Consider the following 16,276-nt stretch of genomic DNA (forward strand, 5'->3'; position numbering starts at 1 on the left):
ACTCACTCTATCTCTTTGCCATTCTCCCTCTCTCACTCACACACACACACACACACAAGCTGCAAGAAGTGGAATATGTTGCACAAAACGAAAGTAAATAAATAAAATGATATACGTATTTGAAACATACAGTAACATTCCATAAAACATATTTGTATGCTCCTCATATGACGCACATGACAACCTTCTCTCCTCCTTCCCACCCACCCATCCAGTTAGTTGCCCTTCTCCTGGTTTTTGCCCCTCCGTGTAGTAGTCACAAGTTGTTGCACACAAAACTTTGCTCAATAAAAACAAAAACAAGTTAACAAACACCGAAAATTAGTTCATTCAGAATTTGGCAACAAATATATTGATTGTTACAGGCTGTTTACACTTGTATATAAGTACGTTTACCGTAATATTTATAAGTAGAAAACTGCAACAGCAATATATAGATACCATACGTGGTACATAAACATGTGTTTTTTTTTTCTTCTTTTGTGTGTGTGCTCTGTTGCACTTTACAAAAATTCATTTGGGTGCCGCAAAAAAAAAAAAAAATAATAATAGAAAACGATTTGAATGCAAGACAAACATGTTTCAGAAAGTAGCGTAGTGTAGTGTCGTCTACCCTATAAGGCCAAAATAGTTTTTTAACAAATAAGAAATCCAATATAGAAAATAATTAAAATATACCAAATAGAAGTGAACAAATGCGCAGTTAGGCAGTTAGGCAGTTAGGAGGTATTCAAAACACTTGTAGCAATTAAGTCTAAGCCGAACTATAAAATATATATATATATATATAATTAATGATGATTATTAATATAATTTTTACCGAATAAACAAACTTAATGAAAAACGTATGTTAGGGCTGTAGCAAAACGATAACGAAAACCACAAAAACTCAAAGTGTTTAGACGTTTTAGCTATTGACAAACAAAAAAACTAGCGCACTTTTTCTTACTTAAAAAAGATTTAATCAAGGAAAACACATATAAAGCAAAAAATAAAAATAAAAGAAAAGAAAACAAAACAAAAAATACGAGTAACCCAATCCTGCAGTAAGCGAGATGCAAGACGAATTTTAGAGTGTGCCGTTTTTAAATAAACTAAGATTGTATTTTAGTAAGTTTTGTTCAGTTTTTTTTTAATACCCGACCAACATGGCTGGCTTATCCTTAACTGGGGACTGTTGTTGCTAGCCATGTGTACAGCTGCGAAGACAGATAAATACGATCTACACATGTGTGTACATTTATTTATGCTCCAATCTCCTGTTACAACAATTTTAATGCATATTATATTATTATTGTAATAACGATATATAAGTCTGTACATTTGTTAAAATTTCTAAGCTCGTAAGGTCTTAAGGCAAAAACCCAGCGTACATCTATGTCGTCTATGTAGTTGTTAGTTAAACCAAATTACAATTACAAAACAATTAATAAAAAATCAAACCAACATCGTGAGAATAATACTGAAATTATTGATTGATTGGTAATGAGTAACAATTGTTGAAAGCAAACGCTTTAAAATCAAAAAATTAAATGAATAAACACAAAAAATTGCAAAAAAAAAAAAAATAATAATTATATAACAGTTGTGAACAAATTATATTTACATAGCGTATAAATAAATAAATAAATTGCATAACAATTGATTTAAAATACATAAAATAATTAACCTTCTTGATTAATTAACCTTTGCTTTACCACTATCCACTGGGCTTCACTTCCAAGGATGTGACAGGGTCCTTGCCAGCTACACTAGTGCCACTGGCCAAACAAGTAGTTTTGCATGAGTGGAGGTCAATCCATGGTTTTTAAAAATAGGGTCACTTTTGATAAAGTTGTGGGCTTGGAAATTTTTGGGTTGTCCCAGAGACCATCTTTCGAGAGTATATTTTTATCATGCATTTCAAGTTTTAGTTGCGAGTTGCAGTTGTTTCCATCTGCACAGAGATCCGCGATGTTGAAAGTGAAAACTCTTATTGGCAATGGCCGTTATTGTAGTCGTTTGAATATCAGCTGCTTAGTGATGTGTAAATTTGTATAGTGATTGTTGGTAGACCCACATCTATAGAGAGTATTGGCTGGAAGGAGTTGCTCCTTCCGTAACAGCATATTTAAGTATGTAACCATATACATAATAAGCAAATTTAATATATATTGTAATTGTTTTTTTGTTTCCCAAATATTGCGTCCTTCTACTATTTTCAATATATATCGCACAAAAATATCGATAGCATATCGTAATTTTAACAATCGTTAGAGAGAGGGAAATCTTGACATTCCCAGCTCGCACGTTGTTGTTTCGTCTGCTTTTATTCTGAAGCAAAATGCCGCCGGAGGTGCAAATTACGAGCGACAGTGACTTGGATGCAGTCTTAGAGGAGTTTAAGGCCAAGCAACCACGACGCCACAGCACTGGCCCCAAATATAACTGCAGCATTGGCGGCTGTGACGCGACCTTCAAGCGCCTAGACCATTTGGATCGACATGAATACCATCACACCGGCATTGTAAGTGGAGACTATTTTCAAATAGTATTAAATATTTAATAAATTTGACTTCTCTGGGAATGTTAGAAGAGACACGCCTGTAACTACGAGGGCTGCATGAAGAGCTATACAATAGTCACACATCTGAAGCGTCATCTGCGCAGCACGCATGAGCGTCCGGAGGCGCCCCAGAAGATTATCAAATGCAGCCTGCCAGAATGCAGCAAGATGTTTACATCAGACAGCAACATGCAGCGTCACGTGCGCGAGGCGCATGAGTGCCCGCGCGAATATGCTTGCACCCATTGCACAGCCAAGTTCAGGCAGAAGATGAAGCTGCGCCGACACGAGATCACCCAGCACACCCAGGAGTATCCGTATCGCTGCGAGAAGTGCTCGCGCGGCTTCTACCAGCAGTGGCAGCAAGAGAGCCATCAGCGCAGCTGTAAACTCTACGATTGTCCTCAATGCGAGCTGAAGTTCAATAAGTGGTCGCTGTACACAAAACACTGCCGCGAAGCGCTCCACGGACGTGAACGTCACAAGTGCGAGCACTGCGAGCGCAGCTACGTAAAGCCCGACGATCTCAGGGCCCACATCGCTGCCAAGCATCCCGCAGAGAACGAGTCGACGTTCCCATGCACCGAGCCCGACTGCAATCGCAGCTACACATATGAACGCAATTTGCGACAGCACATCCTAACCGCACACTCCGGCAGACGCTTTGAGTGTCTGGCGGTTGGCTGCCAGCGCTGCTTTAGCAGCGCCCAGAACCTCAGCAAGCACTTGCTGCGCGAGCACACGGCCAAGGAGCGCTTGCCGGCGACATTGAAGCCGCCAAGCCCATGTCCTGACCTTAGCCCACATCCGGTAGCGAAATTATCGCGCAAGCGTCGTCGGGATGCTGGGCAGACAGCACGCTCTCACCTGTCCAAGCTAGCTGGCCTAGTGCTGGATAAGAATGTTGATAAGGAGGTGCGTCAGCGCGAGCCTTTAGCGCTAACCAGCGTGTCCAAAGAGCTGCAGAAACAACAGTACCCCATCGATGATATGGAAATGGAAGAACTTCTCACACGAACTCTGCAGGATGACAACCATCCGAAATGCGCCGCATAACGAGTCAGGAGAGAGAGAGAGAGGCTACATAACTTCTATGTTCACTTTGTTTACCATTAGTAAAATGGTTAAAGTAATAAATTCACAACTTATTATTAAGTTACTGTTACAATAGACAATTTACACGGGGAAAATAAACAAATAAACACTCTGAATTCATGATTGTATAGTCTATTTAATGGTTGGAAAATATAGAAAATTGCTCAAAAATGGGAAGACGAAGCTAAAGATATTCTACAAATGAAAACGAAATCAGCATCAATATTTAGATTACATGATTGCTTTTCAATTCAATTTGGCTTTTAGAAGATGCTGCATTGAAATACGGGTTAAAATATCATTGAGAATTGCGAGCTTTTGGCTTAAGGCCGGTTGCTATTTGCCAAGTGTTTGCCTAGAGACCCATTTGAGAGCTACTGCCGTAGGCGCACGATCAAGATTCCTTAGTCAATGTTATTTTTAATGTCTTGCGTATATATATTCTTGGTCTGGCTGTCTGACTGCACAGTCACTTAGTTAATGGTTTACTACGCGCATCGTATAGCATATCATAACAATTGGTTGTGTCTGCACTGGTATTTGTTTTCTTTTTATTTTACAAACTTATGGCTTAGCAGCAATTACTAGGCATATTGTCCTATTAACGAGTACTAACCTAGGCTTTCTACTCGGCACTGGTATTTAAACTCCGTCGCCTCTAAGAAATTGAACAGCATTGCTATAATTAATTTTGATTTACATTTATTACAATTTAGAGAACACAACGTGTTTGAAAACAACTTCAAATGCGCTGCATATGAAAGGGGCTGTCTGTGGCTGGACGGTGTATGTCGTGTGGGATTCTACAAGGAGTTGATCACCTTCCGGCTGCGCATCTGCTCCACCCAATGCTCATACTGCTGCTGAGGCGTCTGTGGCTCGGGCATATAATAGTGCTGCGGAGGTTCGCCCTCCTCCAAGCGCAGGAAGTAGTGACAGTGCTTGTACTCGACGCGACCAAAGCGACCGCGCGCATGTCGACGCATACCCTTAAAGACGCGTCCCTTACCCACAAAGGATTCAGCTGCGCACAAAGAGAAAGAACATATTAGTTTGAGGACATAATGATTGGCTGTATTTCAATGTACCAATCCACAAATTGCTCTTGTACTCCACATTGTGCCGCTCAACGGCCATTTGCTGCGCCTCCAGTATCGTCTCCTTCACATCTGTGGCGCCCTTTTTGAGCACAAAGTTGAGTTGTTTCAGCGCCTCGTCGACGGACATGCCGCGCACAAAGGCCGCTATATACCACATCTTGTCCGGGCTGTATTTGATATTGCTGCGCATGTGGCAAAGATACTGCCGCAAATAAATCGAATGCAATTTTAATCAATCGTTGAACAAGTGCAATTGGCTTGTTGGCTTACCGCTTTCCGTGGCTCTTCGTTTGTCTCCTGTGGCGGATGCACAGTTTTGTTATATTCCAGCCATTTGCGTGGCCCGTGGTTGTTTTTGTTCCATTTGGCACATAAGCCTCCAGTCGCAGCCGTGTGCACGTTTTGCGTGGTCGTCGTCTGTTGTGGAAATGCGAGCAGATTAGCAGCGCTGGCAGCTGGCGCGGATGTCAGCAGCGGTGCTTGCAGCTTTAACTGCGTCATTTGTCTTATCACTTTGTACATGGTGCTTCAATTACGCTTCAACTCAACTATGGCAACAGGGTAAAAAGAAACAGATGCACCACTGGTCGCGTAATCTGCCAGCAAACAGCTGTAAGCCACACAGTGTGTACCTGATATCGATATATCGATGTAAGGCACATATTGTTTAGCTGACATCGATATATCGATACACTATAGGAGCTGTAAGGCACATATTGTTTACCTGATATCTATATATCGATATACTATACGATACATTTAAGACACACGATACTTGGATTTACAATCGTCATTGTGGCGGTACAACACAACGGCCGTTCTTATCTGTGTCTCCAAACTTGGCTTGGAAAACGAAAAGTGAGAAAAAACTCCATAATTTTATACACCGTTTGCAACATATTTAAATTTAATTACAATTAAAATGAAATCTTATGAAGAAGCAAGAAAATTAACGAAAAAAATAATAGAACATTTTTACATATGCGCACTTTTATGAAAATTATAAATAAATACACGTAAATGGTGATTTCTTGTTTTACTACTTTTTGGCCTTTCCCCTCCAAGTTAAAAAGAAAAATAAATGTATATTTATTTATATATGTATATATTGAACAGAATTCCAGGAGCAGTACCATCTTTAGTATATAGGCGAGATACTAAACAATATATTAAAAACCAAAATTTGAAAAAATACATTAACAAACCATTAGATTTTTTCACTCGTAATTTTTGAAAATGCTTTGTTTTTTCTCACCTGTACATTTGTACTTACCAATTGTCATCTTAATATAAAAATAGAATACAGATGCTGTTGAGTATTTATTTAAGTTTAAAAAAAAAACCGTTACACAAAATAATATTTATTTGGAGTTGTCACTATTTGGACTTGGTTTTGCTCTTCCCCGCTTTGTGCTTCGACTTCACTTGCTGCTGCTGCTTCTGCCCATGTACGGGCGGCCTATAGGTGCCATGTAGCTTATCTAGCCAGCCCGTAACGCCGTAATTATAATTGAACCTAGGAACAGAAGGGAAAGTCACACTTTTAGACATACTTGTACATAAGTTTGCATATATGCTGCTCTCTCACTTGGCATGATGGTAGTCGTGGAAGCGCACAGATACGCCAGACCAGGGAAAACTGTAGCCCGTATGATCGGTTATCGAGTTGATGACGGCCAACGAGATCGTAACCCAGGCAAACAGCACGTGTGCGCCTAGTATGGATATTGAGACGCCCACGGGCAGTAAATTGGCGACCACATGCTCGATGGGATGTGCATAGAGAGTCATGGCCGCATGGGGCGCAGTCCATTCGTGATGCTTCTTATGCACGTACTTGTAGATGGCCTTGTGGTGCAGCAATCGGTGCACATAGTAGAACATGATCTCCTCCAGCACCACAAACGCGACAAAGTCGCGCACAATTCGTCCAAAGCTCGGAAGTTCGCGTATGTTTTGGGAATTATGGTGTCTGAGCACCAGTTCGAAGAGAAGCCAAATCGTGATTAGGTTTACCACAGTCAGATTGAACACAACCACTTTGACGGCAGCCCACAATCGTGACAGATCCAGTGGATCATTCTGCTCCGGTTGTATTTTGTATTTGCGCAGAAATCTCGGACGGTTGGTGATGTCCATGAGCATAAAGATTGCAGCATAGAACCAATAGACGAAAAATATGATCGCTGTAGTGCCGAGCACCCAGAGGCGCATCGGATCATCGCCAATGATGTCGAGCAGCGCCACCCAGCGCCCTTGGAGCAGATCCCCAGCGTAGCGCCAGCGCACAGCAAGACTGGTGAGGATTGTGCTAGTCTCCATGGCCGAATTCAAACTGGCATGCGTAAATCGCTTCAAATATATGCTTTGTACCCATGGATGCACTACAATTGAACGGGTATCCTGACTTGCAACAGCAGCTGGTGACGATCGACTGATTTGAATGATTTTCAAAATGGAATAATTAAACAGATTGAAGGTAATTGCATTTAATTTGTGTAAATTCAAAGCAACAAAAGGAAAAATTTGGAACGCAATGATTTGAATTTGAATTTTCTTTTAACAGCTGAACATTTTAAAAAGTGGATTTAGGTGAAGATACAACAATTATCTGTACAATTAAGTCAATTGCAGGTATTCAAGGTATTCAATTTACACTTTAAAGATACTGATTGGAAAACATTATGAAATTGGAATAAAAAACTTAATTGATGTGATTCAGTTCTTTAGAATTATTATTGTAGGTCATTCGGTTTGCTGTGTAGCTTTCTGGTTTTGTGATTTTATTATTATTATTGAAATGGTTATCAAATTTGTGTAGGCAATTTATAAAAGATTAACTATTGCTGGGCATTATTCAAGTCAGAGATTAGGTTTATTTTTAGCTCTTCTTTCGCCCAAAGTTCAAACAGCAACAGGTCTTTTTGCACTTAACGTTTGCGTTGGTTTCTTATTTATTTACTATCGCTAATTGTTTTATTTTTATTTTTAGGTCGTGCTGTGTGAGAAGTGTATTCGTATCTGCTTATACATCAAACATTCATCAATATATTTATGATTATTACTAGTAAGTTTTTGATTTGTGTTACTAACGCTACTAACATACACATTTACATCTTCTTTGTGGAGTATATCATTATCTGATTTTTTGGATAGATACTCTCACTTGCTTATTATCACAATAAAGTATACACATATAGAAATGCAAGTAAAAAAAAAAATACATGTGTTTTCTAGGTTCTTGTGAGGACACAGAGCACAGAGCATAGATGGAGAAAGATTATTCATATGTCCCAATAATAACAGTTGCCAGTTGACAGATAGGGACCTCACCCAAGGACACAGCACAGCACTGCACAGCACTCACTTCATGGTGGAGTCGGGAAAGGCATCGCGAGGCGGCACAAAGCTCAGCATCATAATGTGGCGAGCATAGGATTTGGTGGCGCGAAACAGCGAATCGGTGCCATGCAAACGATCAAGGACACCAAGCACCCCAAAGCAGTTGTTGAATCTATAAGTACAACATATAAATTAACGTGGTATAGAGTAAACAGGACTAGCTGCCTTACAGATAATCCTACAGACGATTTAAGTTGAGACCTTTTTGCATTCATTTTGAATTTAAATTAATATTAAATTTTAATTGAGTTTAATTTAATGTATTTTATATCTTTTTGTACTTTTTTTTGGTGTCGACTGATAGTAGTCGACATTAAATAAATAAATAAATAAAAGATAAATTATTCTAATTATATTCCAATAGTCCGATGGAGATAATGTCAAAATGTTTTGGACGTTTGCCTCATAATAAAGCTATTTAAAGGTGAGATTGGTCAAATATATAGTATAGAACAGATTGCCGCAATGTGAACTGTGTATGTATGTATGTATGTATGTATTATGCAGATTAATCCGATGAAGTTCGCTCTTCACAGATATTTGGGGTTTCAAAATAGTCAGCGCAACAACACCAAATTGGGATTTCTTCGAAAACAAAGAAGTTGTTCATAGTCGTTAGCAAGTCTTAAAATAAATCGTTCAATGACAGACCAGGTTTCTACTTTCTATTACAGCTTTTATGATATAGTGATTAGATCCGGTCGATTCGAATTTATGTGTTGCTTAAAGTTTAACTTAAATACTTAAATCAGGCAGTTATCATTCAAGGAAAGAGAGAGAGAGAGAGTGGGAGGGATGAAAGACGGACATGACAATATCAAATGGACTTTTTAGGATCAAGACCAAGAACATGGAACATGTATATACAAATTATAAGACGCTTAAGCGACTATTTAACTCACTTTAGATGATGAAAGTCATGTGCCTCGGGGCTGGGAAAGAATGGCAAATGATAGCCCGAGTGCGCATTCAGCGTGGAGAGTATGGCCAGTGCGAACCATAGCCAGGCGGTGGCCACATGGCTGCCCATCAGGAATACGCCCAGAAACGGTGGCAATAGATTACTGAATATATGCTCAATGGGATGGCAATATATAGCCGTCACCGATATGGGTGCGGTCCATTCGTGATGCTGCTTGTGTATAAACTTGTAGATGTGCTTGTGATGCAGCAAACGGTGCGAATAGTAGAAGCCCAGCTCCTCCATCAGGATGCACACGGTTAGCTCGAAGCATACCCAGTGAAATGTGGGCAGTTCCCGTATATCGCTCAAGCCGCGAACTGTCATCAGTTTATAGCTGAGAAATGCCAGTGGTATGCCCACAAAAATTTGATTACAGATCACACGCCAAATGACCTGCAAAGATAAGTTCAGTTTCAGTTCATCCATTTCGATTCGTTACCAGTCACAGAAGCCAATTTAATATAATTTCACAAAAAAAAGATATATATATATATATTATAAATTAAATTTCGGATTCGTCACCTTTAACAGACGTCCGGCCTCAACGGGCTCATTGGTGCCCGGCTGGATTTTGTACTTGCGGAGACATGCCGGTCGATTGGTCAGATCCATGAATGTATAAATGCCGCCAACAATCCAGTACACTATCATTGTGAATAGGGTGGTGCCAAAGACCCAAAGCATCATCGGATCATCGCCTATAATCAGCATATAAATATATACATATAACATAATACAAAATTATTTTATTTTACGAATATTTCAAATCGATCAGAAAGTGTGCTTGGATAAGAGACACATATGGCAGAAGCACAACTCATTAAAGGAGAAAACGCATTATAATTTGAGCAGAAGATCCGAAATGTGTCACGGACAGCATAATTCGAGCTACAAGTTTGAAGAGAAACAGGTGGCAAATTCCAAATGTAGTTGGCTGATTAACTCAAAAGAATCAATGATAAGTTGATGTAACAGATTAAGCCAAGCATTGTTCTACGATCAGCAAGAGAAGGAAGATTTATAAATAAAAATCTACTACGGTAAGCTAAAATTAGTATTCCAACTAAGACCCATAAGGGCAAATAATTGAAATTGTTTTTGTACGGATTCTGTTAAGACAAAGTTCATTTTGGACCAATAGACATTCTAATATAGGTATTTTTATGCTTTGAAAATGCTTTCAAAATACCTTTGAAATCGCCCAAATAGAAAGCATTTCTTAGTCTGCCTCATAAATCCCATCATATCGCTCTCAACTTCCCAGCAATTTTCAGCCTGATTTGGACTCAAACCGAAAGCAAATATAAATAAATGTAAACGAATATTTTATGCTTAACTATGTGTTTCACACAAGCCAATAAAACACAAGGCACAAGAATAAATAAATAATGAAAATTAACACGAATGAAGATAAGAAATTATTATGCGCAATCATTAATGTGGCACATTTGTTGATTCATTAAGGATTGCGATTGTTGGCAAATATTTCGATTTATCATAATTCCCAAGTGCCTAAATTTCAAAATGAAGACTTTATTGGTTTATTGAAAAAATTATTCTAAGAACAAGTTAGAATGCCACGATATACCCTCGATATAACGCAACTATTAACAATATAAGCTGCTGAGGTACCAGTCGTACTTTGATACTGAATCACATTCTATAATCCTTAAGTACAACTGTACAACTATAAGATATATAAATAGAAGAAATTACCATATATACCTTATATAGTTACACCTTAAATATATGCGTGAAAGTTCTCTTATCTCTTATGTCCGCAGATACTGAAGAATACAAAAAAAAAAACACTAAAGCTAAAACAGTATCCGCTATTTATTCACAAGTCCCAACTGAAATCACTGGCTTGTGACACATATGTGTACATGCCTGTATGTGTGTGTGAGTGTGTGTATATATATATATATATATATGTGTGTGTGTGTATCTGCTATCGTAGATATAGGGGTGCGTAATGAGATCAAGAGAATGCCATTATGTATATAACTATAACTAGAATTGTTCAGTTGATCAATAATATATCAATGTACAGTAAATATTGAGAATAAATTGGTAGGCCTGCCTTTGAAATTGTGTTTTTTCGTGCTATCGTAATTCGATATTTATCGATATTTGCAAATCGGGTGCAGTTATCGATCAATTGAAATGGACTTGATCTTGAAATATCTAGTTCTGATAAAAACTGTAGTTTTTATCTGAACTAGTTCTGAGTATAAAAACTGAGTGCTAATTTTTCTTCCATAGCTATATGGATTACGATTAGCATTTATTGTTGCTCAAGTCTCAAGAATTAAATGTATCTGTAACGCTCAATGAAATGTGTCACGTAATTCAGTAGGGTAAAAGTCAATCGACTGCTGTGCATTATAAATATTTGTATGTATGTATACACCTGCATAGACTTACGTACTCTCTAAATTTTGTTTACTCTATTAACTTAAGTTAAGTTACTTAAAGCTTAAGTGCGACTTTAATCATGATGGCCACTTAGCTGGAACTAGTCTTTATTTCCATCAAAATTTGCATTTTAAGGTGAACAAACTATATATTTTCACTGGGAAAAATCTAACCAATGAAAACTATATCATTTAAGTAAATTGAAGAAGTATCTAAAACACTCGATGGTGCAAATAACATTCATGTTGTGTGGTGTAATCAAAGTTCCCCACAGTGCGGCACCAGTGTGTGTGTGTGTGTGTTTGTGTGTGTGTGCGAATTAATAAACAAAACAAGTGCTGTTTATTTGTTTGCCTTTGTTGTTGTTTTTGTTATTGTTGCCTTTTGTGAATCGGAGGCAAAATTGCAATTTGTGATATCTGACCTAAGAAGAAGACACATGAAAAGATACACACACGACACACTCACACAGATATACACATGCATACATATGCATAAATGTAGATGGAAGACGAAGCCTTCGGTTCATGCGCACTCACAGATAATTTTATGCTCTTGTATTCTTTGACGTCTTGGCTAACTTACCAAACTTGTCAATGAACTTGTCCCACTGCGATTGCCAAAAGTCTCCGGAGGCGCCCCAGAAGCTCTGCAAATGCCTAGTGGGCAGGTAAGAAATATCGTTAAATTTCGTCATTCGATACTCAGGTGAAAAATGTGTTAAAATTAAAAGAAGAAAAAAAGAATCTCAGCAACTATTTATGGAACTATCTCTTAGTCAACGGTCGCCGAGCAACTGAACAACTGAATTTTGGGTATACTCGGGAAGCGCAGCTCAGCAGAGAAAGAGAGTGGGAGCGAGAGAGAGAAGAAAGAACAGCTGTGTTCTCGTCGATCGCAATTAAAGCTTTGCATGTTTCTGCATTATCAGTTATGTCCGTTATTTTAAGCTTTCCAAGTACCTTGCAGAGCTTTTAAGACAGGTACATCCAACATATTTAAATGTAGAGCTCAATTTTATAAACGGTGAAAAAGCAGCTAAAATTTGCGCACTTTTCTTTTAGAAAATGACTCTTAATTGACCATGTTAATGCGTCAATTTAACTTACGAGTTGCACAGTAATTCAATGTAAGCAATTCTTAATAAAAGTCGAATAATAATATTATAAGACTAATATCTCAAATAACAATAAAAAAAAATAATGTTCGAAAAATGAGACTTATCAGATCAAATAATAATAAAATGTACAAAATAGGGTTAGTTAGAATAAACCTAGAAAGACTGATGAAATAAATTCGAATGTGAAACGATACTCAAAATCATTTTATATATATATCTATATATATATATATTCTTACCAAGTCAGCACATTACGGAACAATATAAAGACGGCCAAAGCGCATGTGATGATAAAGATGACGCTGTGCAATGAGGACAGCCACAGCGGACTGTCCACCTCATCCGTCCGGCCATGGACTGTGTTCACCGTGGACACCATCAACTTTGGCGCCATCGTTCCACTCACATCCAGCAACGTGTGGCAGGCAGATGCTTCTGCTGCTTTTGCTACCACATTGGAATCGCCGGTGCTGTTCTCATTGGTGCTGCTGCTGGCATTGTTGGTTGGCGGCTTTTGGGCGGGCGAATTTGTAGACATTGTTGTTGTTCTTATTGCTGTTGTTATTGTTATTGTGGCTGCTGTTGTTGTTGCTGCTGTTTTTGTTGCTGTTGTGGGTTTTGTTATGCTTTTTGTTGCCCTTGACATTTAAAGCACTTCGATTTTTTCGTTGCTTAAATTTCTTAAATTGTGCGAGTCAATCCTTATAAAAATAAACGACCGGCATTTGTTCTTGTCAGCCAATAATTAATGAGTGTTGCAAATGAAATTGTGCTTGTGCCGCTTAAATTGATGTTTTGCATTTTTTGAATTTCTTTCGATTTGGTCTTTGGCTCAAAGCTCACACACATACACATACACACACACCTGCACAAAAAGACACACACACCTACATATTGAAAATTCAAGGCAACGCTGTGTGTAATCGATAAGCGATGTATACCATTTTCCGCCAAATGGCAACACTGTTCGAACAATCAGTGTGACCATGCTGAACGGTTTATTTAACCAAAACTTGCACCTCACTGAATTGTAACAGTCTTCATTTTGTTTTTGTTGCGCGCGGTTGTTCTTCGTTTGTATGTATAGCAGCAGCAGCAGCAACAGCGCCGGTTTGATTGAGTGGGACTGACGGACGAATGAACGGACGGACGGCCGTGTGCTGTTAGTTGTTGGCATAGAACATTTTCTTATTTACTTGTTTCAAATTTTTTTCTTGTGCGTACGTGTGCCTGTGTGAAATTGTTTTTTTGGATTTATTAACACATACACGTACAATAATATGTGCATACATACACGCATACATACAACAATTGGCCAAAAGCGCAATCAATACAATTTACGAATTGTTGCCTTTTATATATGTCTGTATTTATATATATATATATTTAATGCAAGCTGTTGTCAGTTATTTTGTATGAGTGTATATATATGTGTGTGTATGTGTGTGTGAGCGGGCACCGCGCCCAAAAGTAATTTAAACAAAATAGCTAATTTCCACGAAACAACAAAATGAGCGCAATTTCAAGTGAAGAACAAACAGCAAAAAATAACTCAACTCAATTCGACGACGACGCTTAAAGGACGCTGTTGTTGGCAGCATCCATTGCAACAACAACAAGCACAAGAAGAAGAAGAACAACAACAGCAAAGTCTTCTAATATTTGAAGTTTATTTGGTCAGATGGCTGTACAAAAATATAAGAAAAGAAAAACTACAAATACAAATAAAATAGGCGCAGTCAATCGCCAAAGTCGATGTCAAAAGCCAAAGCACCTTTTGTGCAGTTTGGTGAAAATTATTAAACTCCTCTCTCTCCCTGCATGTGTGTGTGAAACACATACATGTATATATATATATATATGTGCATGTACATAGAAACTTGCGCAGAGCAAAGCAGCCAAAGCCACCGATTTAACTCGAATCGAGCCGAGTTGACTCAACTTGAGTGAATTACACGCGCTCTCGTTCTCTCTGTGGTTTACCTGGCTCGTGACGCTTTGCTAGAGTTGTGGGTGTGCGTGTATGAGTGTGTATTTTGCTCTCTTTTTTACTTTTTCTCAAGTTTTAGCTTTTGAGTTGCCACTATTGTTGTTGTTGTTGTTCTTCATCTTTATGTTTGTTGCTACATTATTATTGCCGCTTTGTATCAGCAAGCAGCAAAGGCTCAGGACTCTTTTTCTCAGGTAAGTTAACAGAGCATTTTTGCAACACTGTCTTGTACAACATTTTTATTAGAGAAACCATTCACACATTCCGCAACACTCTCTTTTTTTCTGTTACCCTCTCTATGTCTCTCTTTTTGGTAGACATTTTGTTGTTGCTGTAAACTCTAAACTGGTTTTGTTAGAGAGAAAAAAAAACAGCAGCAGCCGCTGTCAAACACGAAAATAATACAAGTCAACACACACACACATACACACGCAAACTGAGCTACATAAGTGTTCACTCACACAAATACACATACAATCTTAATTCGCGCTTATTGTCTGTGCGTGTGTGTGTGAGCTAAGGTGGGGCTACAGCGGAGCAGCAGAGACTGACGACATCAGTTCTAGAGATCAGCGCAGTCAGCGTCGCTGCCGACGCTCAATTTGTGTCTGTCGCTTTTCGTTTTTATTTGCTGTTAATAAATGCATTTTTTGCTCTTTTTGCCTGCGATCGACGACGTCATCATTTCTGCGCACCTTGACGCTGACGTCGACGCTCACATCGCCCCAACCCAGAATTACCTCAGACTTTGTTGAGTGCCAAATTGGGGCTTAATTAATGAGATACTTTGCCATTTTGTTGGTTTTTTTTTTGGCAAAGTTTTACTTATTGGTTCATTGTAGAGAAAACCATTTCTCTGAGTTAGAAACTTAAGGAGAACGAAATGAGTGCGAAGAATGTATTATTTTGATAATGACGACGACGAATATAATAATTATACAAATGATATATATACATATATAATATACTGATATTCAGACATACTTATCTATGAATATATATTAAAAATACTATTTATTGATGTTGCCCCATTTGGGTTTAATTGGAATTTCGAGCGACCTTCAATTGAAAGCGACCAACTAAAATTACGATGACGAAAGCACGCTCAGGAGAGAGAGAGAAAGAGAGCATTAATGTGGGTGGGTCATTTGGGAGAAGAGAAAAAGAGAGAGAGAGATAGAGTTACGCACGTTGAGGTTGATGGATGGATGGTCATGCTTCAATTATTTATTATTATTGTCGTTTATATTTCATTCGATATTTGACATTTGCTCTCATTCTCTCTCTCTCTCTCTCTCTCTCTCTCTCTCTCTCTCTCTCTCTCTCTCTCTCTCTGTCAGTCTGTCTCTGTGTGCTCCTCTTCAATTGTGAAGAGATCAGAGATGTTTTAGAGAGTATTGAATTCGAAATACGTTAAAAATGTTGATGGTAACTACTCATATTTTATTACACAAGTTTTTTCCTATTAGGAACTTTTGAAACAATATTTAACCATTCAACAGTTAATATATTCCTCTTAAGCTGATCAGTCGTAAGATCGATTCATTGTTTTTTTTTTTATTTTTATTTTTTGAGTTAAGTTTCGAATGCTGTAGTTGAGCTTATTGAGTTGATATGATATGATATCATCGAGCTGATTTCG

The 16,276-nt window shown here is 38.3% G+C and overlaps 5 protein-coding genes across 6 annotated transcripts in view; 2 read left to right on the plus strand and 3 right to left on the minus strand.

Moving 5' to 3' along the window:
* Positions 1 to 2,254: 2,254 nt before the first annotated feature.
* LOC6565821 (zinc finger protein 436) lies at positions 2,255 to 3,763 on the plus strand. The gene is made up of 2 exons (XM_001992709.2): positions 2,255 to 2,506; positions 2,573 to 3,763. Exons 1-2 carry the CDS (start codon positions 2,324 to 2,326, stop codon positions 3,599 to 3,601), a joined length of 1,212 nt encoding a protein of 403 aa, XP_001992745.1. The 5' UTR covers positions 2,255 to 2,323; the 3' UTR covers positions 3,602 to 3,763.
* A 562-nt stretch (positions 3,764 to 4,325) lies between these two features.
* Positions 4,326 to 5,393, minus strand: LOC6565822 (39S ribosomal protein L22, mitochondrial). Its single transcript, XM_001992710.3, has 3 exons — positions 5,011 to 5,393; positions 4,729 to 4,942; positions 4,326 to 4,664 (listed from the first exon to the last, which is right to left on the minus strand). Exons 1-3 carry the CDS (start codon positions 5,260 to 5,262, stop codon positions 4,444 to 4,446), a joined length of 687 nt encoding a protein of 228 aa, XP_001992746.1. The 5' UTR covers positions 5,263 to 5,393; the 3' UTR covers positions 4,326 to 4,443.
* Positions 5,394 to 6,057: 664 nt separating this feature from the next.
* LOC6565823 (fatty acid hydroxylase domain-containing protein 2) lies at positions 6,058 to 7,155 on the minus strand. The gene is made up of 2 exons (XM_001992711.2): positions 6,329 to 7,155; positions 6,058 to 6,256 (listed from the first exon to the last, which is right to left on the minus strand). The coding sequence occupies exons 1-2, from the start codon at positions 7,060 to 7,062 to the stop codon at positions 6,118 to 6,120; spliced, it is 873 nt and encodes a 290-aa protein (XP_001992747.1). The 5' UTR covers positions 7,063 to 7,155; the 3' UTR covers positions 6,058 to 6,117.
* Positions 7,156 to 7,452: 297 nt separating this feature from the next.
* On the minus strand, positions 7,453 to 13,511 carry LOC6565824 (fatty acid hydroxylase domain-containing protein 2). Of its 2 annotated transcripts, XM_001992712.2 has the most exons (5): positions 12,884 to 13,511; positions 12,110 to 12,183; positions 9,629 to 9,804; positions 9,045 to 9,499; positions 7,453 to 8,254 (listed from the first exon to the last, which is right to left on the minus strand). In XM_001992712.2, the coding sequence occupies exons 1-5, from the start codon at positions 13,288 to 13,290 to the stop codon at positions 8,104 to 8,106; spliced, it is 1,263 nt and encodes a 420-aa protein (XP_001992748.2). In that variant the 5' UTR covers positions 13,291 to 13,511; the 3' UTR covers positions 7,453 to 8,103. The 2 variants fall into 2 exon arrangements, with proteins under 2 accessions (XP_001992748.2, XP_032594837.1); XM_032738946.1 differs by lacking the exon at positions 12,884 to 13,511 and having other exon boundaries at positions 12,110 to 12,319.
* A 166-nt stretch (positions 13,512 to 13,677) lies between these two features.
* Positions 13,678 to 16,276, plus strand: part of LOC6565826 (neuroglian) — a 35,871-nt gene continuing 33,272 nt past the window's right edge. The window contains exon 1 of the mRNA XM_043216194.1: positions 13,678 to 13,721. The gene's annotated coding sequence lies outside the window, so the exon portion shown is untranslated. The remainder of the gene's footprint in view (positions 13,722 to 16,276) is intronic.

This window comes from Drosophila grimshawi, unplaced genomic scaffold, assembly GCF_018153295.1.
Source record: "Drosophila grimshawi isolate 15287-2541.00 unplaced genomic scaffold, ASM1815329v1 contig_848, whole genome shotgun sequence".
NCBI lineage: Eukaryota > Metazoa > Arthropoda > Insecta > Diptera > Drosophilidae > Drosophila > Drosophila grimshawi.

Bases quoted from the DNA above. Each gene is read 5' to 3' on its own strand.
- LOC6565821 (XM_001992709.2), top strand. From the start codon at position 2,324: ATGCCGCCGGAGGTGCAAATTACGAGCGACAGTGACTTGGATGCAGTC. The intron at 2,507-2,572 runs GTAAGTGGAGAC...TGGGAATGTTAG, and splicing joins AATACCATCACACCGGCATT to AAGAGACACGCCTGTAACTA.
- LOC6565822 (XM_001992710.3), bottom strand. From the start codon at position 5,262: ATGTACAAAGTGATAAGACAAATGACGCAGTTAAAGCTGCAAGCACCG. The intron at 4,943-5,010 runs GTAAGCCAACAA...TATTTGCGGCAG, and splicing joins ACGAAGAGCCACGGAAAGCG to TATCTTTGCCACATGCGCAG. The intron at 4,665-4,728 runs GTACATTGAAAT...CTTTGTGCGCAG, and splicing joins CAAGAGCAATTTGTGGATTG to CTGAATCCTTTGTGGGTAAG.
- LOC6565823 (XM_001992711.2), bottom strand. From the start codon at position 7,062: ATGGAGACTAGCACAATCCTCACCAGTCTTGCTGTGCGCTGGCGCTAC. The intron at 6,257-6,328 runs GTGAGAGAGCAG...TTCTGTTCCTAG, and splicing joins CACGACTACCATCATGCCAA to GTTCAATTATAATTACGGCG.
- LOC6565824 (XM_001992712.2), bottom strand. From the start codon at position 13,290: ATGTCAAGGGCAACAAAAAGCATAACAAAACCCACAACAGCAACAAAA. The intron at 12,184-12,883 runs GTAAGAATATAT...CCTGCCCACTAG, and splicing joins TTCCGTAATGTGCTGACTTG to GCATTTGCAGAGCTTCTGGG. The intron at 9,500-9,628 runs GTGACGAATCCG...TTATCTTTGCAG, and splicing joins AGGCCGGACGTCTGTTAAAG to GTCATTTGGCGTGTGATCTG.